The following is an 18,910-nucleotide window of genomic DNA, read 5'->3' as shown; positions in this document are numbered from 1 at the left end:
TGCAGATTAAAGGGAAAAAAACAGAGAAATTTTGTTTGATTTATTTTGTTACCGGATTGTTATGTCGCAAGACGCTGTAAGTAGCCCACGGCTAGCGGGCCAGGAATTAACCAGTGCAGAGGAGAAACGCCGGGCGCGTCTTTCGAAGCTAGCGGCCTGGAAGAAGAAGAAGGAGGCCGTGACGGCTAAACAGCCCGTCAAGTTTGCCGCAAGGGCAAGACCGGTGCCCAAGAAGGCTGCGAAACTGGTGCGCAGGAACTTGCTGGACGCAGAAACAGAGATGAGTGCTCCGGTGGAGGATGAGATTCACCACGAGGTTGATCTCGACAAGTTCTACGAGTCCCTCAGTACAGACAAGCCAAAGGAACAGGGAACCATCTTTGAAAGCGACGAGGAGTTGGGGTCCGAGTCTGACGATGTTGATCAAGTCGACCCGGAGAAATTGCTTCAGGCAATTAACGAGAAGAATAAGAAAACCGTCCCCGAACACCCGCCCAGCCGGTCGCCGTTCGCCAAAAGCCTCTATGTTGAAAACAGTGCTATTTCCGAGCTCTCCAACGAGGAGGTCGACCTGCTTCGACTCAAAGACGCAATTAGTGTGCGTGGAAAGACAGTTCGTCGTCCCATTGTCGCATGGAACCAGCTGGGACTGCCCTCGTCACTAGTTTCTGTTCTGGAGACGTTGGATTTTGCTGCCCCCACGCCTATCCAGTGTGAGTCACTGCCAAACATCATGAGCGGCCGCGACCTGATCGGTATTGCGAAAACCGGGTCGGGGAAAACTCTCTCGTTTCTGCTCCCGCTGTTCAGACACTTGCTGGCCAACCCTGCCTCGTCTTCCGTGCGCGCGCTCGTCATGACCCCCACCAGAGAGCTGGCTATGCAGATTTTCAAAGAATGCCAGCTGTTTTTGCGAACGCTCAACCTGAAAGGTTGCTGTTGCTACGGCGGCCAGTCCATCAGCCACCAGATCGCCGAAATCAAGAAAGGGTGCGACCTTGTTGTGGCCACGCCGGGCCGGCTGATCGACCTGCTCTGCGCCAACGGCGGCCGTGTTCTGCGGCTGAGTCACGTGACGTACCTGGTGCTGGACGAGGCGGACCGGATGTTCGACATGGGCTTTGAGCCGCAGGTAATGAAGATCCTGAAGGTGACACGGCCGGACAGACAGACCGTTCTGTTTTCGGCAACGTTCCCGCCTCGCATGGAGGCTTTGGCCAGGCGGTGTTTGAGCGAGCCCGTCGAAATCCTTGTTGGGGCCAAGAACCTTGTGAACGACCGCATCGAGCAGCGGTTCAATGTTCTGGAGGACGATGCCAAGTTCCCCAAGCTGCTGGAGATCCTGGCCAAGTTCAAGCTTGTTGATCAGGGCAAAGTTTTGATTTTTGTTGATCGGCAAGACGGGTGTGATCTTCTGGCCAACCAGCTGATTTCACAAGGGTATCCTGCCCTGTCTCTTCACGGAGGAAAAGAGCAGATTGACAGGGACGGGATCATCACCGATTTCAAGAACAACATCATTGACATTCTTGTTGCCACGTCTGTTGCTTCCAGAGGTTTGGACGTGAAGGATTTGAATCTTATTGTCAACTACGACCCGCCCAGCCACATGGAGGACTACGTTCATCGAGTGGGCCGTACGGGACGTGCTGGCAACTCCGGCACAAGTGTCACGTTTTTGAACAGGCACCAGGAGCGCAGTGCGAGCGATATTGTGAAGATATTGGAGCTTTCGGAGGCTGCTGTTCCCGAGGAGCTGCAGAAGATGGCCACGCGGTTCCGCGAGCGGCTTCGCAAGGGCGAGGTCAAGTACGGATCCGGGTTTGGGGGCAGGGGACTAGAGAAGCTCGAGGAGATTAGAGAGCAAAAAAGACGGCTCGACAACGGTTTGTACGACGAGGACGAGCCGCAGGAGCCAGGAAACGAGGACGAGACGGCAGAGGTGTCGTCCGACAAGTTGGGCAACTTCCAGGTGGAGTTTGGGTCGACCAAGCGCGGCGCAGACTCGGCAATCTACCACGCCAGGCTGAACATCAACGATCTTCCGCAGAGCACGCGTTGGCACGTTTCCAACAAGGACAACATCAACAAGGTGGTGGAGAGCACGAGCACGGCGATCACCACAAAGGGCCGGTACTACGGCCCGGGCAAGGAGCCGGGACCTTCAGACGACCCGAAACTGTACCTGTTGATCGAAGGCGACAACGAGGTGGGTGTGCGGCAGGCTGTGGAGATGCTGCGGCGTGGTCTGGTTGAAGGTCTCAAGGGCAGTCTTGAGGAGAGAAAACGCAAGTTTTCGATTGTCTAGATAGCTTTATACACCGACTTTTTCGAACGCGAACGCAAGATAGAACGAGCACGCGTCTCTGTCCTCGCCGCTGACGCCATAGGAGCCGTCTTCGCGCCGCAGCGACTCCACCACAGGCGTGGGCAGTTTGCGGAAGTAGTTGGGGATCTCTTTGTTGAAGAGCTCAAAAAAGTTCTTTTTAAACCGCAGCTCCATGTTGTAAGACTCGCACAGCGCGCGGAATGTCTCGAACGGCACGACATACTCGGGCACGTTGTCCACGGCATCCACAAGGAAGTAGTTGTACACGTTTCCGAACGGGCTGGCGAACTTGGCGTCTTTGGGAGGTTCTGCTGGGAACTCGACCGAGTAGATCGAGTTTCCCCATTTGCGCTCGCCCGGAGCGAGCTTGTTGATCTTCCAGCGGATGAAATCCGAGGACGGGATTGTGCCCACGAACATCCCGCCCGGTTTCAACGACCGCGAGACGTTTTCCAACATGTTTCTCACTGTCTGTTCGGAATCAAAAGCATAATGCATGCAAAATTGCATCGACACAGTGTCGAACTCGAGATTGACCTCGTCGCGGAAATCAGCCAGGATCTTGGGCACGGGCGTGTTGAAGGCGTCTCCCGTGGCAAACACCGCGTGGAAGTGGTACCGCGACCGCTTGTATCTGTTTATAGCTTCCTTGACAGACAAATCAGACAAGTCGACCCCCACGTACGACCGGGTCTGCACCGCCTCCCATTTGGCCATGTCGCCGCCCTTTCCGCACCCGAGCTCCAGCACGTTGCCGTGCGGCCGCGCGTACTTGTGGATAAGGATGTACTTAATGCAGTTATTAAACGAGCGCAGCTTGTAGATTTTGGACTCTGTCCGTTTGGTTTTGCGCGCATGGTGCGTCTGCTGGTTGTACTTTTGTCTAATGATATCGTCCTTCTGGTCCTGGTTGAGTCCCACCAGGTTATCTGCGATTGGTGCGGGCGACGAGGACACTGGTCTTGACTGCGGGGGTGTTTCCTCGTCGCGACGGTGCGACGATCTGAACTTCTTGATCCGTCGTTTCCGCACAAGCGGCTCCACAGGCACCAGGTCGGGCTGTTTCGACTCGTCGTCCCGTTTGCGTTTCGGTGCAACGTCTATCGGCTCGTCTCCCATAATAAAAAAAAACAAAGATAATTTTTATTTGTTTCCCCCCAATATGTCTTCTCGCAGAACAAGACGACAGGCCGAGCCCCACAAGGACTACGGCGACTACGACGAGAACCATTTCGACGACGACGACTCGCTCGAGGAGGTCACGCGGTGCATTTGCGGGAAAGACGAGCTCATCATCCCAGACAACGCAGGCACAGAGTTTGACGACGTGGACACAGGGTTCTTTATCCAGTGCGAGTCGTGCTCTGTGTGGCAGCACGGGTACTGCGTGGGCATCATCGACGAGGACACTGCTCCGGAGAAGTACTGGTGCGAGAGCTGTCGCCCGGAACACCACGACCTGTTTACAGACAAATATGGGTTCCGCAGAAGCAGATACAACCCGTACCAGGAAATCAAACGCAACAAGCGGCGTTTGCAGGAGCGCGCGGCCGCAGAGTCGCCGGCTCCTGTGGCTTCTGCGCCAGTGAGCGTCGAGTCCGGCTCGGGAACGCCGCCTACCTCGGTCGCCACCACGCCCCCTCGTATGGAGGTGAAGCGGGAAAAGAGTGCCGAGGAAAGCGAGAAACGCAAACGTGCCCGCGGGACGTTGAACTCGCGCGATGCAGAGTACGAGCAGATGCTCAAACGGGCCCTCGAGGAGTCCGCCAAGGAAAGCGGCGTCCAGCCTGACGAGGTCAACCTGTCCTCGTCCAACGAGTCTGCCTCCAGAGAGACCAGGTCCAGAAAGAAGGTGAAAGACGAGCCTTCCCAGGACGAAGAGGCCTCGCCCACAAACACTAGTCAACCACAAAAACTCACTCCGCCAACCTCGGCCTCGTCGTCCACGTCCGCATCCACAAAGAAATCAAAGAAAAAGAAAGAGGAGCCCCAAGACAAGAAGAAACAGCCAAAGATCGAATTGGCCGAGGATAAGCCGTTCAAGGCTAACCTTCCTAGTCAGCGCATCAGCATGAACGAGATGAAACGACGGGTCTTCTCCATCATGGAATTTGTCTCCAACATCCAAACAGAACTTACAAATGAGGAAGACTTCAAACACAGCCTGCTCAATTACACCAGCGAAGATTCCACAGAAGAGACACTCAGGTTGCAAAAAGTCCTCATCGATTGCTACAACGAGTCCGTGACCCAGCTGGACTCGCTCACAGAAAAGCTCAACGTTTGGGAAAAAGCGTATAGCTGACTCTTGATATTCTCTATTTCAACCCTATAAACGTGTCCGAGTCCAGGATACTGGTTCCTCCGATCACCAGCTTGACGTTCTTGTTCGTCTTGTTGAGTTCTGCCACCAGACGGGCCTCTTCATAGGTCACACCGCCAACAATGAAGATGACGAGCTCCTGATCTGGGATTTTGTCGTTCCCCGTGTACGACTCCAGCCCATTGGGCTTGACCAAGGTATAGTTCTTGGGATTCAGCTTGTTGCGGAACAGCTTCATCAGCACCTGTTTCAGTCTCGGGCTGTGCTGCATGTATACGTTGCTGTCGCTGTTGTCGGCGAAGCTGATCCCGTTGATCACGTTGCCCATGGCGGAGTTGGACACTTTTTCAAAAATGGAGTCGTCGTCGTCCTTGAGACGCTGTGCCACGCCGCTGTTCTTCAACAGTGTCTTTACGAGCTCCAGTTTGTGGGCAGGGAACCCTGTCTGTTGCAACTGTCTTGTGAGTCTGGACAGCTGGCTCGATGCGTGAGCTTCGTATCTCAAGGCGTAGAGCGCGAGAAGCTTGAGCTTTGTGTTTTCGTCGAGCGGCGGCAGCGGCTGGCCGTTTTGGAGCTTTCTATCGAACAGCAGGTCTTCCAGCTCGGCCAAGTCTGCGCTGGAGTTGTCGTTTGTGGCCAGCGACTGTTCGAGTTCGCCCACCTCCCAGAGTCTGAGCTGGTTGATTTTCTTGTCAATCTCGGTGGAGAGGAGCATGTGCTTGGACAGGTTGATGGATGTTTTCTTGAACTCTGGGTAGTTTTCCAAGAAGAACTTCATGTCCTTGATGGAGCTGATGTTGGAGCTGGTTTTCGTTTTCGCTTTGTATGTTTCAATGAACTTCTTCAGACTTTCCGACAGATCGCCAAAGTTGAGATACATGGATTCTTTGTAGAACTGGTCTGTTTGCTCGTTGACCACCAATTCTTTAAGCTCTTCAGACACATTGGCCATCTGGGACATGTCGACGGTGTTGTTGCGGATTCCCAGCAGCTCGTGGATCATGGACTGGTACGTCCAGGGGAACAGCAGCGGGGTGATGGGGTCGTTTTTACGGTCTAGCACCAACAGCGAAGGGGGCAGGTCTCTTGCTGGCAGCTGGCCAAAGAGCATCTGATTGGAGTTGATTTCGAAGTTGATTGCGTTTGCGAGCTTGGCGCACATCTTGGAGTTGGACTCGTACCGGATGACGGGCTTGTATTTGAGCGAGAGCAGCACGGACATGAGGCTTTGCAACGACTGGTCAAAGGCGGGCTGGTTCCACGAGTCATGGACCAAGGGGCTGTGTGGGGCGAGTTTCTGCGGCATTGTGAACAACGAGCTGTTGACCACGAGATAGTCCTGGAACACTTCGACGACTTTGGAGATCATCTCCAGGTCGTCCGACTCTGCGAGTCTTTCCAAGTGCGAACGGGACACCGTATTGGAGAAATAGACGGTGTAATTTTTGTAGTTTGGGTTGGCTATTTCCTTGGCCAGGTCGCCGATGGTGGCTGAGCTGGGCTGCACAAAGCAGATACACGCCAGGTTGCGCAGATTGTCTCTTTGGAAGTTGTCGAGCTTGTCGATTAGAAACACGTCTTTCTTGAGCAGCTCGGATTGCGTGGTCACCATTGAGATGACCGACGAGGTGACGGAGTCCAGCAGGAGCACCTTGATGTCCTCGCCGGCGGCCGGGTCGGGCTCTGATTCGAGGATGCGGTCCAAATAATGCTGTGCGACGGCGTAGAGGTCCATAACAAGAGAAAGTGGAGGGAAATTAAAAGTTTAATATTTAATTTTTGTCATGTCGGTGGGTCTTCCTCGGGGCAAGTCTTCAGTGTCGTTGAAAGACGAGCCGCGCAAGAAACCGGTCAAGAAGTTCACTGCGGGCAAGCTGGCGAGGAATTCGTCGTACGGGGCGCACTTGAACAAGCTCACGCGGATCAAGAGCAACGACTCGGGGGGGAGCTCTTTGGCAGAGGCGGAACGACCCAACTTCTCGCGGTCCAAGTCCAGCGCAGACATGCTCAAGAACAAGAACCACAACAAGTCGGTGATGTATCTGCTGGGCGGTGAGCGCACCAAGTCGATGACCAATCTCAAGGTGGTGACATCCAAGCCGGGGAAACATCGCTGGTTGCTGGGCACCAGAGAGGACTCGCCCAAGTCGCCCAAGTCGGCCAGGTCGGTCAACTCGTCCGAGGAGGAGGAGGTCGACTCGTTCGACGCCGAAGACGTGCGCGAGACAACGCCTCTTTACGACAGCCATTTCATTCTGTCGCAGTCGACCGGCCAGGCAAAACCGATCTTTGATGCTCCGCGACAGGCCACCGAGAACTCCACGCCCACGCTGTCCGAGCAGCGGTCGGGCTCGGCCTCCAGCTTGCGGTCGGTGTCGCAGCCCAGCGTTGCCGAGTCGCTCTCAAGCTCGGTGCCGGCCAAGTCCACCGTCGAGACAAGAACTCAGCAGAAGCTCTGGCTGCAGCGCGAGAACGTCAACTCGCTCGTCGACATGGCCGACTCCAACAACGCGTTCGTGTCGAACGTGACGCGGCTCGAGTTCGAGCAGCTCTCGCGCGAGTTCCTCACCATCCGCAGATACAACAACCCGATCGTCGGGTCGCTCGCGCGAGTCAACCAGAAGTCGCTTGCCGTGAAAAAGGTCAGAGACCAGCAGCCGCAGCCAGAAAAGTTCCCGGGCAACCTTGCCGAGTACGGGGCCATGGTGGAGGAGCTGTGGAAGAAGAACTGCACAGACTTCCAGCAGGACCGCAAGGTCAATTTCGAGCCCCAGGAGCCGAAAAGAGCTCCCGTGCCCAAACCCCAGCCCGTGCGCCAGTACGGCCATCCGCCGCCAACCACCCGCGCCCAACAGCAAATGAAACGCTCCTCTTTGAACATAGTCAACCTACAAAATTAGGCCCATTGTCATTTATCCTAATTAGACGGCACTTTGAACCGCAAATACTGGCCTTCTAGATAGATTCTCTGGAGAGCGTCGTCCAGCTCGCCGGCCGCTTTCAGCTCCAGCCATTTGCGGTACAGCCGCAGTGCCGAGTACGCGTCCTCGATCGAGTCGTGGTTGCCCGTCTGCACCCTGTCGTTGAACACCTGGTAGATCAGGAACTTGAGTCCCAGCTTGCGCTTTTCCCGCTTCAAATAGAACAACTCTGCCGTGTCGCGCACCTGCTGCGGCGGCACCTGGATGTTGATTGTGCGAAAGTCGCCGCCCAACGAGTGGCCGACAAACACACACCCCAGGTTCAACAGCAGCCAGATCTTGCGGTACGCCGTCTGCAGCGTCACCAGCGTCTTGTCGGACTTGTCTGGCGTCAGGTCGCCCGGCTCGATCCCCGAGAACGACGTGATATAGTCGTCGATCTTGGACTCATCCGTCAGTATGTAGTCGTCGATAAAGCACACCCCTTCTTTTGGTCCCTCTCCGCGAATAATGGACACCCGTGCCAGAGAGACCCGTTTCGGTCTCACCAGCACTTTCGACCCGTTCGAACGGAAATTGTACTCCTCGGGAGCCATCTGAACAAACTCCGCGTCGATCGCCACCAGGGTGCCTGGTTTTGGAGCCTCAGCTCTGGTCAGAAGCTCGTACTCGATCTTCTTTCCTTCTCTGGTTCCCTGTGCAAAGTGGTCTCTGTAGAGAATTGAGTCGTCTATCACCGACTTCCACCCGTCGTAATCGAACCCGGTCCCGTCCTGTTGTCTGTAAACCACGGTGACCGGCCGTTTCCACCAGTAAGTCAGGTTCAATGCCTCCTCCGTAGAGATCTTGGTCACCAAAAAGTCGTTCAGCAACAGCCACTCGCCAGACGGCAACTTCACCAGCGTCACCAGATGGTTGGTGCTGTCTCTGGACGTGATCTGTGCGACAAACCCGACCAGCTCGTACTTGGCCAGCCCGCTGCCGGCGATCGCGTTCGGACGCACCACCGGCCGTCCCGTGTGCGAAGGAGCAGAGTAGAACTCCGGGACCAGCCAGTCGTCAAACCCACGCACCTCGTTCATCTGCTCGTTTGTCAGGTCAACGTTCAACATCAGCACGTTTGGCAACTGCTCGATGCTCAGCACCGCCTCGATTGCGTGCACGCGGTCGCATTGCTGGCAGAAGATGTTGTGTTGCAACGTCTTGTTCATGGATGCTTCCAGGTAGTTCAGAATGGTGACCCCGGAAACAGCAGGGCTCGGAACAACGTTCAGGTCGAGCGAGTACACCGTCGTGGAGCTCTTGTGCTCAAACGAGCAGTAAGGAGACCGCAGCAAAGTGTGTGCTGGAATCCCACAGATACCGTCCACGTGAACAGAGGTTTCCTGGTGGTACAATGCCAGCTCGTCCTTGGCCAGACACTCGGCCAAAAACTTGGAAAACAGGTGTGCGAGCTTGCGCTGGCCGCGATCGTTGCGGGTCTTGCCGTCCGGGTTCAGCAGCCCCAGCTCGCGCGCCTGGGGAAGAGAACTGAACAGTTTCTGGAAGTTGGCAGCCACCACGTTTCGTCCGTTGGCCTTCACGAGCATGTCCAGCAAGTACCCCAGTTCCGCAAGCACACAATCGTCGTACCGGACATCTTCCGCAAGAGTGCGCACCACAAAGTTGAAAATCGGCGGCGTGAACCGGTACAGCTGGATCATTGCGTTTGTGTACGCGTTGTCAACGTGCGTTTCGAGACCAGCGTACTGCGTGTTGTTGTAGAAAGTAAAGTCGAAATCGTCCACTCCAAACTTGCTGTACAGAATGTCTGTCTTTTTGAACGCGTTCGGCACCTCGCCGTCCTTTGGCACATACTCAAAGGCATTGGACATCATCTCCTGCTTCAACCGAACGCTCTCCTCGTTTTCCTCGTAGTCGTCCTCTCTTTCACTTAAAAACTTGGGGAACTTGGTGTCTGCGTGCTTCTTAGTCTTCAATGGCCGCTGTTTCACGTGCAGGTTGCGCGGCCCAAATTTGTCCTTGTTGTACGGCGCCATAGTGAACCCGTCAATCGTCTTCGAGTCGCGAAGAATCTCCGGGTCGATCTGCGGAGGCAGCTTGCCAACCTCGAATTTCAAATCGGACGGCCAGGCAGACAGGAGCATCGACTCGTACCGAGGAAGCTTGATCAGGTTGTACGGAGCGTCAGTGTCGAAAGACAAGTGGTTTTCCGGCGGAATGGTCTCCACGTCCAGCGTGGGTCTGAGCGGTTCCTGGCTGAGCACTGCGAAATTCGGAGGTCTCATCATCTGGTCGGACCACAAATGGAGTGTCTGCATAGCATCCACAAAGGCAAAACACTCTCCCGTGGCCGAGATGTCGGATATCGTAAGAAACGACGAGATGTCCGCCTGGTACAGATGGAGTTTGGCCGGGTCGCAGATGTCGATGAAATTGATCTGGCCCATGCTGGACACGATAACTGCAACGTTGGGTGCTTTCGGGTGGAGATGTGCCTGCAACGCACCGGCAGGGAATGCGGCTGGAATGCCCTGTGTCATTTTCTTGAGGTCAAACACGTTCACAAATGGATCCAGAACGTATTGGTCCTGTCTTAAAGAGTAGCCGGACGTGAGCAGAACGTTGTCTCTTAAGGCTATGGAGGAGAGTGCGGCTGAATGCGCATAAAACGTCTTAACCACTTGCGATGTCTTTGAGTCCATGATATCAACGGTTCCGTCCACTCTTCCCAGCACCACATATTGCAGATTGGAAGACATGTACTGGATAGGATGGTTGTATTCAAGAGTTGACGATAACACGCCCTTTGTAAGGTCGATTTTCACCAGATTCGAGTTCGTGCCCACGAGCAACTCGGTCTGCGTGTTGGATGTGTATGCCATGGCGAAAAACTGCGTTTCAGGCGGAGACTTGACCGTGTATTGAGAAAGTCCTTGTCTGGAGCCAAACCGGATACCGTCAGCTGCCAAGGAGACAATTCCTTTCTTGTGGTTGAGAATTTGGAGAACAGGTCCGTTGTGCGCTCTTGACGAGCTATACAGTCCGAGCTTGACCCCCTCGTACGAATAGATGTACCCATCCGAGTCTCCAAGCCAAACCAGCTCATGGGAGTCGTCGAACGTCAATGCGGTGACTATCTTGTTCCCGTGGTCGTTGTACACGAAAGGCCGACTTTTCGGGACTCGAAGTCCTGTGATAAAGGAAACCTGGCGGTTAATAATTCTCAAAAATGCAAACACTCACCTCTTGCCAACCCTCCATGGTAAATTTAAAGGTAAATAATAGTTTACACCTCAAGCCGAATTTTTTTATCCACTTTTTTTTATTCATCTCGACAAAAGCATGTTTTCAAGACTGGCTCTGGGAATAAAAGGAGTGCGTCCGTTGTTCGGAAGCTTCTCGTCGTTCATGAGATCTTACAAAGTGCGCACGTCTGTGAAAAAGTTCTGTTCCGAATGCTACATTACCCGTCGAAAGGGACGGCTTTATGTTCTTTGCAAGGCCAACCCAAAGCACAAACAAAGACAATGAGCCAACACAGTTAGTCGACTGTTTTGTCGAGCGCCGTTTATTCTTACCTGTTTATACGATATGCAATTGATTTGATTACATTATTCTGACACCTGGAACACCTCCACACCGGCTCCGCCAACAACAACAACGTTGTCTGCCACAGCAACACAACCCGTGTCTGCGACGGTGGTGTACTTTTCGTGCACAAGCTCGAGCGTCGCGAGAGTCCAGACCCGCACGATCTGGTCCACGGACGTGGTCACCACGCGGTCGGCTCCCAAAAGAGCCACATCGGTGATTGTAGACGAGGCTGCGTCGGCAAAGAACGTGCTGGTGAGCTGCTCGGACCGCAGGTCCAGGTTGGACACCGCAAGACCGTTGTCGTCGCCGCCCGTGACCACCACGGCCTTCCCGTCAGTGACGGCCAGATCGAACGACTTGATCGACGACTGGTGGATCTGCTGGTTGATGAGCAGCTGGTTCAGTTTCTGCACGGTTCCGACCGCGTGTGTTGGCTCGTTCACCAGAGAAAGACCCGACTCGCTAGTCCTGAACCATTCGTCCAGCTCGGCAACTTTGTATACGGCCAAATGGCCGTTGGTGGCTCCTATCACCATGTAGATCTGGTCCAGCACCACAAGCCGAATGTTGAGCAGACAACAACTGGCGTAGGTGTGTTCCACTAGCAGTACAAAAGTGTTGGCCCCGTAGCTGTAGTACCACAGCCGGATGGTGGAGTCCGAGTAGACGGTGGCAACCACAAACCCGGCCACTGTGTCGTTCACTGTCACCTGCACGGTGTCAAAGTCCATCACTCTGGTTTCCGGGTTGGAGCTGCGCGGCTTGATCGTGCGGTGAAGGTTCAAGTACTGGTTTTCGTGGATCTTCCACAGGAACACCTCCTCGCGCGCCGAGGAACTCAGGAAGAACTCGCTGTTAACGAAATGAACAGACTGCAACCCGGACCCGTGCTGTCTCTCGCACCAGAGCGGGTCGATCGACCCGTCGGTATTCAGCACCGACAGTCTGACGGTTGTGTCTTCGGACCCGGTCACGAGCAGTAGGCCGTTGGAAATGGCACAGGTGGCCATCGACCGCACCTCGCGTCCATGCAGTCCTGTGGAGTACACCTCGGGAGCCACTTTTTGCCCCGTTTGCCGGTAATGAATGCTGGAGCTGCGGGTGTAGAAGAACCGGAACCCAAATTGTCCTGTTTGGAACGACCACTGTCTGTGCGGGCCGCCACACAGTTCTCTAAACAGTTCGTACTGTTTGGTCTCGTTCCAAACGAAGAAAGTGTCGGATTTGAACCCGTAAAGAATCAGATCACCGTTGTGGAAGTAGCCACCTTCCAGGAACCCGCGCTGGATGCGGTTTGTCTGCAGCATTGTTAGTCCGTTGGAGCAGTCCACGATCGCGTACTCTCTGTCTTTCATGACCACCAGCACCTTCAATGCGGAACCGTCAATAATCTTGACACTGGAGACAGTGTCACCTTTTAAGAAGTTTGGCCATAAAGTGTGCTTGTCACCGTCAAAAACGGCCAATGTAGCAAACCGCGACCCAACAACGACTCTGTTGAAATGGGTGTCCACGTCAAATGCGCTGATACTGAACTTTTGATCTGGTTTGGACAGTCTGGTCTCCTGAACCAGGTTCATGGCTGTGTCGAGCTCAAGCAGAATAAGCGGCTCGCGACGAACGCTCTCGGCAAGCACAAATAGGCGGCCGTCCTTTTCGCACGTGAGCACGTTGTTAATCACTGAATTTGGCTCGAAGTTCAGCTTGAGCTCTCTCTTTTCTGCTCCGTGAAGAACCAGCAGCTCTCCGTTCTTGCTGGCAACCACGGTCGCCCCGTTCGAGAACCCGCACACGAGCGAGAACCGCGCAAACCGCGCGTCCTCCAGAACAAGCTCCCACGAGTTGTTCTTCAGTGCAAGCACCTTTCCGTAGCTGGAAACGGCCACCAAACTACTGCCCGAGTCGTGGTACTCCTTGATGAACTCGTCACGAGCAAACGGGACGCCTATCTCGACCTCAATTTCGGCCAGCGACCACGTCTGGAACTCAGCCCCATGGCGGCTCGACTCCTGCAAATCGCTCGTCGTGATGGCCCCGTCTGCTCCTCCACTGAATCCTAGTCTCAGTTTCTCGCTCACAGCTCCACTCCACACGTTTCTTCCCGTATGAGTCTCATACACCTCCAACGGTTCCAGCTCCGACCGGTCAGCCTCAAACCGCCACTTGCGACACGTGCAGTCCTCGGACCCGCTGAAGATCTGGAACTTGTCCTGTTCCAGCGCAAAAATCTCAAGCCACCAAATTCTAGAAATATGGCCCCACCCCGTGGCTGCCACCTCGCCCGTTTCCAGACTCCACACCTTGATGGACCGGTCGTCCGAGCAACTCACCAACCATTTCCCATCGGCGCTCGTAGTGATGTTGAAGATCGACCCCTGGTGGCCGTGCAAACGACGAACCACTTGCCGTGTCTCGTAGTCCCAAATAAGAATACCGTCCATCACCGTTCCCGAACAAACAAGAACTCTGTCCTTGGAAACATGCAAACTGCCCGAGTAAAGAATGCTCTTTTCGCCGCAATCGCGTGTGTCCACCAGTTTGCGGCCAGAAACGTCAATGCAACACACAACGTTGTGTGCATGCAAACAGTACAATCTGCTACCGTCGTTGGAAAACTGCGCTTCTTTAATCCAGTCGCCAACCATGTAGCATGGCAGCGGCCCTGACAGATCGCTGTACCGGAAAACACTCAAAGAACGGCCACCCCACACACAAATCGTGGCAGTACTCAGCACGTCTCCGAAAACACGAATGCCATGGATCTTGTTGCGGTCAAACACCTGACAACGGGCCAGTTTCGCGCCAGATTCGATCTCATAAACCTCCAAACTCGGACCCTGCCCACAAAACAAGTACCGCTCGGCGAAAACCGCCAACGCACACACAGGTCCCACGTGATTCAAAGACTGCATGCTGACCGGTTTTCCTTTAAATTTTTTTAAACACCTGCACAGCCAGAAAACAAATAAAGTGAGTTGAAATAATTTTTCAGATTTTCCAAGCTACACCTCGCACCAGTCTCGTCGGCGGATCGTTTTACCCTTTTGGGAACACGGTTCTTATCAGTACACCATCCTCCGGTTGGCAATCTGTCAATTTTGGTTGGATCTGAAAACAAATCGCCAATATGGCTCTTTCTATGGACTTCGCCGGGGACAAGAGCAAGCGGTCCAAGTCCAGAAGCGGGTGTCTTACCTGCAAGAAGAAGCGGCTCAAGTGTGGGGAGGAGAAACCAGCGTGCTTGAACTGTGTCCGCAAAAAGATTGTTTGTGGAGGGTATCAGACCCATTTCAAGTGGAAGGGCTTCAACCAGACGTCTCCGCCCGAGCCTGCTCCGAAATCTCGCCAGCCGTCGGTCAGCGTACCAAAGGACCGGCAGAAGTCGCCCCAGAAGACCGTTGTTCAGCCAGCTACCAAGCCGGAGAGTGCCGAGAAAGTCCCGTCGTCTGTTATCCAGAAGGCCCTGGAGGCGGCCACATTGTCTGTGACGGGCAAGTCGGCGCAGGAGGTGGCCATTGCGAACGCCCTGATGGCCAGCGGACGCAATCCGGACCTGGCCTCGTCGATTGCTTCCACGCTTACTGGAATAGCCGCTAAAACACCACCTTCCGTTCACGGCGACCACAGTCCCGGCTCCCCGCTGATCAAACGCGAGGAGTCCTCTGTCGAGATGGGTCTTGACGATGAATCCAAGACCACCGTCATGTCCTCGTACGGGACAACGTCAAACTCCGGCATCAGTCCGCTCAACATCCCCAGTCCCGACCTGAGCGAGTCCATTTCGTCGCCGCTGAACCTGTTTAAGGACCATTCGATGAAAAACCCGCACGCGTTTGCCCCAGGCAACATTCTGTACGAAATTCTCAACAGCTCCACCACGCCAGACGGGAAACTCGACTCGCCGCGTCTTATTTCGCAGCTCGAAAAAAATCCGTCCGCCATGGAACAGTACCAGATGCTTGTGGCCAGCCCCAACTACAGCTCGTTCTTCAAGTCCGCAATGTCGCCGCTTATTCCGGTCTCTCCCTTCCCGAGCACAGACATCCACGACTCCGCTACGCCGTCGGCCCCCTCGCCAGCATTTTCCAGCATCATCAATGCATTTGCCAGTTTCGAGCATTCCAACGTCGCCACCCCCGACAGTTACGAGATCGTGCATCAGGACTCTGTGATGGCCCCGCACCATCTCCTGCGCGACAAGGAGTCTCCCAAGTCCGCGGCTGTGTCTCCGTCGGAGTTTTCCATCCTCAGCTCCATTCCAAAAGTGATCGAGCTTAATGACCAGTCGTCCAAGATTCTGAACGCGTACGAAAGATACACCAGTGCGATCATGTCCATCAAGAATGGGCCGTCCGAAAACCCGTGGCGAACGCTGTTTCTCCCGCTCACACAGCAGTATCCCGTCGTGTGCAACGCGGTCAGCGCCATGGCGTGCTTCCACCTGGCGCGCGGCGACTCGCAGCTCCGCTCGCAGGGCATGAAACACATGAAGAGCGCCATCGTCGACCTTGTCCATGGACTCAGCGACAAAACGCTTCCGCCCGACGTTGCGCTCGCCTCGTGTCTGGCCCTCGCCATGGGCGAGGCATGGGACCGTCACGTGACCACGGGTATTGGGCATCTGCGCGGAGCAAGAACCATGATTCTGCAGATAATGAACAACCTGCAAGGGGGGCAGAAAGCGTTGGTGCAGATCGAGGACGGCCGCGCGTCGAGCCGGTCAAGCTCGTTCTCTAGCGCAGGCACTCCTGCTAGCTCGGGAGCAGATCGCAAGGTTTCCAGTAACCTGCAATTTCTGTTCAACACGTGGATGTACTTTGACGTGCTGGCACGCATGACCACAGACCCGGACGAGGAGGAGGCAAAGCTCTCTCACATCCGCGCGGACGAGGCAGACGATGAGAAACCACGCAAAAAGCGCAAGGTCAACGACTTCGACACCATCATGGACAAGTTCCAGGAGTCGAAGGTGAACTCGTCGCAAGACATCGACCCGTTGCTTGGAGTGATGCAGAAACTGTTCCCAATCATTGGAAATGTAGCCGGGTTAATCCACCAGGTTCGCAGAGAGTCCAAGAACACGCTTAGTATCATCACACAGGCTGTGAATTTGAAACGGGAGCTGGAGAACTGGAAGCCACCCACATTGCGCAGTTTCCAGGTTGAGGACCCACTGTTTGACCTGCCGTCGACGCTGGCCACTGCCGAGGCATACAGATACTCGACACTGTTATACTTGCACCAGGCTGTTCCCGAGATCCCGTCCAAGTCGTCTCACAACCTGGCCGAGAAAGTGCTGATGCTACTTGCGTCGATCCCAGATTCGTCGCGTACATGTGTGACACACATCTACCCGCTGTTGGTGGCCTCATGCGAGGCGTTGCCGGGAGAAGAGCGGGAATGGGTGAAAGAGAAATGGAAGCTACTTGGGTCTAAGATGTGGCTGGGAAGTATCGACCGGTCGCTCGAGGTGGTCAAAGAAGTGTGGTCGCGGAAAGATATCATGCGGCGCAAAAGAGAACAGGAACGCGGCAAGGAAAACGCAAACCATGAAGAAGAAGATGATTCATTCGCCTATCTAAGTAAAAAGATCAACGAGGCGGTCAACGGAGACGACGACATCGACGAGGAAGACAGTCGGATCAAGAGCTGGACCCATTGGACCACTGTCATGAAAGAGTGGGGGTGGGAGGTGTTGCTGGCCTGATGTGTATAATAACTAGTCATCCTGAAACTTGCACTTGTCGTAGAACGACTCCCAAAGCTCGATCAGTTCTTTCTGGGACTCGATTAGTCCTTCCCAGTAGATTTCGACCGTGCTTTTGAAGTCCTCCACTTTCTCAAACTCAAACTTGTCCAACTCGCGTTTCAAATTCTTGTTGAACTCCAGCTTGAACTCCTCCTGTTTGGTGATGGTATTCTCCATGCTGGACAGCTCTTCCTCGTATCGCTTGATTTTTTCCAGCTGGTTGTGGTTTTTCGTCTTGAACTTGATCAGGTTCTTCTGTTTCTTGGAGTGCTGGCTCTGCAAGCTGACAAGACTGTTGCACAGCTTGAACCGCATCTCGAAACAGTTTCTGATCGACCCGATCGTGCGGATGTACTCGTCGATCGTCGTGCCCAGAGTGAGGATCTGCTGCATGTTGGTGCGCTCCAGAAGCTCCTTGACCTTGGTCTGCAGCTCCTCGTAGTTCGAAAACAGCTCGCTCAGCTCGCCGTTCACCTCCAGGTCAGTCAGCTGCTGCACAATGATGATCAGCTCGTTCATCGAGATGATAACGTCCTCGCGCTTCTCGAGAATGAAGTCCAGTGTCTTGGACAGTGCACGCAACTGCTGGTCGAACGCCTCCACGTAGGCCTGCTTGTCGAGAATGAACTGGTCGTTCTCGATGTATTTTGGAGTGTTGAGACCAATCAGCGAGCTCAAAAAGCCACCGTTGGCTCCTGGACTGGCCGAATTGATGAGCGACGAGGCAGAAAAGTCGCTCGCAGTCTCCTCTCCTTGCAGAATCGACTGGTCATCGCCTGTAGTCCCGTGGTAGTACAAAAACTCGCGTTCTTTGGCCTCGGTTGCAAACCGGTCGCTTTGCAGGAAAATGATAAAGTCGTAGTCTTTTTGCAAAACAGGCACCTTGGAGATCTTGATGAGCATCTTCTCCAGCGCAAGACGTCTGTTCTCGATGAATTTTTCGTCAAACCGGCCGTACGCCTGTTTTTCTGGCGGAGGAGGAATGATATATCCGGGATGGTTGTTCATAAGCTGGTTGTACAGCCACAAAAAGTCTTTGTATCGTCTGGTCACCGTGCTGACCTCCTCTTTGAGCAGGCTCGACTTGGATTTCGTCGTGATGGAGTACACTATATGGGCATTTGTGAGTTCTCCGACTTTGATTGGGTCGCCAACTATGATCTCAAAGTGGTCTGCTGGCTCTGTTTGTTCTGGAGCCTTTAGCGTTGGCTTTATGGGGCTCTGTGCTTTCTGGATATCGAACAATGGCTTGTCCACGGCTGCTATGAGCGACTCTTTCCGTGATTCGGCCACCTGTGCCTGTTCTTCCTGTGGTTTCTGCGATAGGGGGTCCAACGGGTTGCTTGCCTCTGTGGTGGTTTTGCGGCCTCTGCGCGGTCTGAACAGTCTAGTTTTCTTGTTTGGGGACGTGACGCCGTCCAGACGATGCGGGTCGTCCGAGGCTTGTCTAGGCGGAGATATTGGGGCATTGAAGTCGAGCACCGAGTCCAGCGGCCCGTCGTTGCCCGCGGTGAACAGCCGCTCGTTCTCGTCGGGCGTTTCCTCCAGCAAAGACTGCGTCAGCGGCGGGTTTTCGTGGTCGGTGGCCACGAGCGACGAAAGCAGCTGTTTGTTTCTCTGTTTGGCGTGCTCGACCAATTCGGCCTGGTGGGCCTGTTCTGCGGCGCTTTCGACCGACTCCTGGGGCTGTTCAGTCTCCTCTGTCTGCTCAGCCTCCTCGGGTGCCGGGTTCTGCAGATGGATCGACCGCATCGTGTCACTGAGCTCGTTGTAAATATTGGGACCCGAGTGGAAATCGACCTCGTCCAAGGCAGGCGCGCCGAAATCGGTCGCATACGGGTTATCGTCCGTGTTGAGCAGCACACTCACGCCCTGATTGGCTCTGGGCGACGGCTCGTCGCCCCAGACGTTCTCTTCCTGATCAAATTGGTTCATAAATCAAATAAAAACAGGTTTGCCACTTTTGGAGTGAGGTGTAGCCTGGCATTATA

General features: G+C 54.5%; 12 protein-coding genes across 12 annotated transcripts; 6 read left to right on the top strand and 6 right to left on the bottom strand.

The window, feature by feature from the left end:
- Positions 1–61: 61 nt before the first annotated feature.
- On the top strand, positions 62–2,308 carry OGAPHI_000705 (uncharacterized protein; the record flags this gene model as incomplete). The annotated part of the gene is made up of 1 exon (XM_046208415.1): positions 62–2,308. One exon carries the CDS (start codon positions 62–64, stop codon positions 2,306–2,308), a length of 2,247 nt encoding a protein of 748 aa, XP_046064362.1.
- A 6-nt stretch (positions 2,309–2,314) lies between these two features.
- On the bottom strand, positions 2,315–3,448 carry OGAPHI_000704 (uncharacterized protein; the record flags this gene model as incomplete). The annotated part of the gene is made up of 1 exon (XM_046208404.1): positions 2,315–3,448. The coding sequence occupies one exon, from the start codon at positions 3,446–3,448 to the stop codon at positions 2,315–2,317; it is 1,134 nt and encodes a 377-aa protein (XP_046064361.1).
- Positions 3,216–6,147, top strand: OGAPHI_000703 (uncharacterized protein; the record flags this gene model as incomplete). The annotated part of the gene is made up of 3 exons (XM_046208393.1): positions 3,216–4,610; positions 4,831–5,661; positions 5,803–6,147. 3 exons carry the CDS (start codon positions 3,216–3,218, stop codon positions 6,145–6,147), a joined length of 2,571 nt encoding a protein of 856 aa, XP_046064360.1.
- OGAPHI_000702 (uncharacterized protein) lies at positions 4,648–6,387 on the bottom strand (the record flags this gene model as incomplete). Its single annotated transcript, XM_046208382.1, has 1 exon — positions 4,648–6,387. The coding sequence occupies one exon, from the start codon at positions 6,385–6,387 to the stop codon at positions 4,648–4,650; it is 1,740 nt and encodes a 579-aa protein (XP_046064359.1).
- Positions 6,388–6,417: 30 nt separating this feature from the next.
- On the bottom strand, positions 6,418–10,906 carry OGAPHI_000700 (uncharacterized protein; the record flags this gene model as incomplete). The annotated part of the gene is made up of 3 exons (XM_046208360.1): positions 6,418–6,886; positions 7,601–10,757; positions 10,867–10,906. The coding sequence occupies 3 exons, from the start codon at positions 10,904–10,906 to the stop codon at positions 6,418–6,420; spliced, it is 3,666 nt and encodes a 1,221-aa protein (XP_046064357.1).
- OGAPHI_000701 (uncharacterized protein) lies at positions 6,437–7,552 on the top strand (the record flags this gene model as incomplete). Its single annotated transcript, XM_046208371.1, has 1 exon — positions 6,437–7,552. One exon carries the CDS (start codon positions 6,437–6,439, stop codon positions 7,550–7,552), a length of 1,116 nt encoding a protein of 371 aa, XP_046064358.1.
- On the top strand, positions 8,485–11,775 carry OGAPHI_000699 (uncharacterized protein; the record flags this gene model as incomplete). The annotated part of the gene is made up of 4 exons (XM_046208349.1): positions 8,485–9,372; positions 9,491–10,155; positions 10,324–10,494; positions 11,316–11,775. 4 exons carry the CDS (start codon positions 8,485–8,487, stop codon positions 11,773–11,775), a joined length of 2,184 nt encoding a protein of 727 aa, XP_046064356.1.
- On the bottom strand, positions 11,188–14,082 carry OGAPHI_000698 (uncharacterized protein; the record flags this gene model as incomplete). Its single annotated transcript, XM_046208338.1, has 1 exon — positions 11,188–14,082. One exon carries the CDS (start codon positions 14,080–14,082, stop codon positions 11,188–11,190), a length of 2,895 nt encoding a protein of 964 aa, XP_046064355.1.
- Positions 14,083–14,297: 215 nt separating this feature from the next.
- Positions 14,298–16,877, top strand: OGAPHI_000696 (uncharacterized protein; the record flags this gene model as incomplete). The annotated part of the gene is made up of 1 exon (XM_046208314.1): positions 14,298–16,877. The coding sequence occupies one exon, from the start codon at positions 14,298–14,300 to the stop codon at positions 16,875–16,877; it is 2,580 nt and encodes an 859-aa protein (XP_046064353.1).
- On the bottom strand, positions 14,783–15,112 carry OGAPHI_000697 (uncharacterized protein; the record flags this gene model as incomplete). Its single annotated transcript, XM_046208325.1, has 1 exon — positions 14,783–15,112. One exon carries the CDS (start codon positions 15,110–15,112, stop codon positions 14,783–14,785), a length of 330 nt encoding a protein of 109 aa, XP_046064354.1.
- A 12-nt stretch (positions 16,878–16,889) lies between the features above and the next one.
- OGAPHI_000694 (uncharacterized protein) lies at positions 16,890–18,854 on the bottom strand (the record flags this gene model as incomplete). Its single annotated transcript, XM_046208292.1, has 1 exon — positions 16,890–18,854. The coding sequence occupies one exon, from the start codon at positions 18,852–18,854 to the stop codon at positions 16,890–16,892; it is 1,965 nt and encodes a 654-aa protein (XP_046064351.1).
- OGAPHI_000695 (uncharacterized protein) lies at positions 17,902–18,693 on the top strand (the record flags this gene model as incomplete). Its single annotated transcript, XM_046208303.1, has 1 exon — positions 17,902–18,693. One exon carries the CDS (start codon positions 17,902–17,904, stop codon positions 18,691–18,693), a length of 792 nt encoding a protein of 263 aa, XP_046064352.1.
- Positions 18,855–18,910: the final 56 nt, after the last annotated feature.

This window comes from Ogataea philodendri (genome assembly GCF_020536065.1).
Source record: "Ogataea philodendri strain CBS6075 chromosome Unknown scaffold10, whole genome shotgun sequence".
In the NCBI taxonomy this organism is placed as follows: Eukaryota; Fungi; Ascomycota; class Pichiomycetes; order Pichiales; family Pichiaceae; genus Ogataea; species Ogataea philodendri.
The sequence above is the reverse complement of the archived record's forward strand: the minus strand, read 5'-3'. Positions and strand labels throughout refer to the sequence as shown.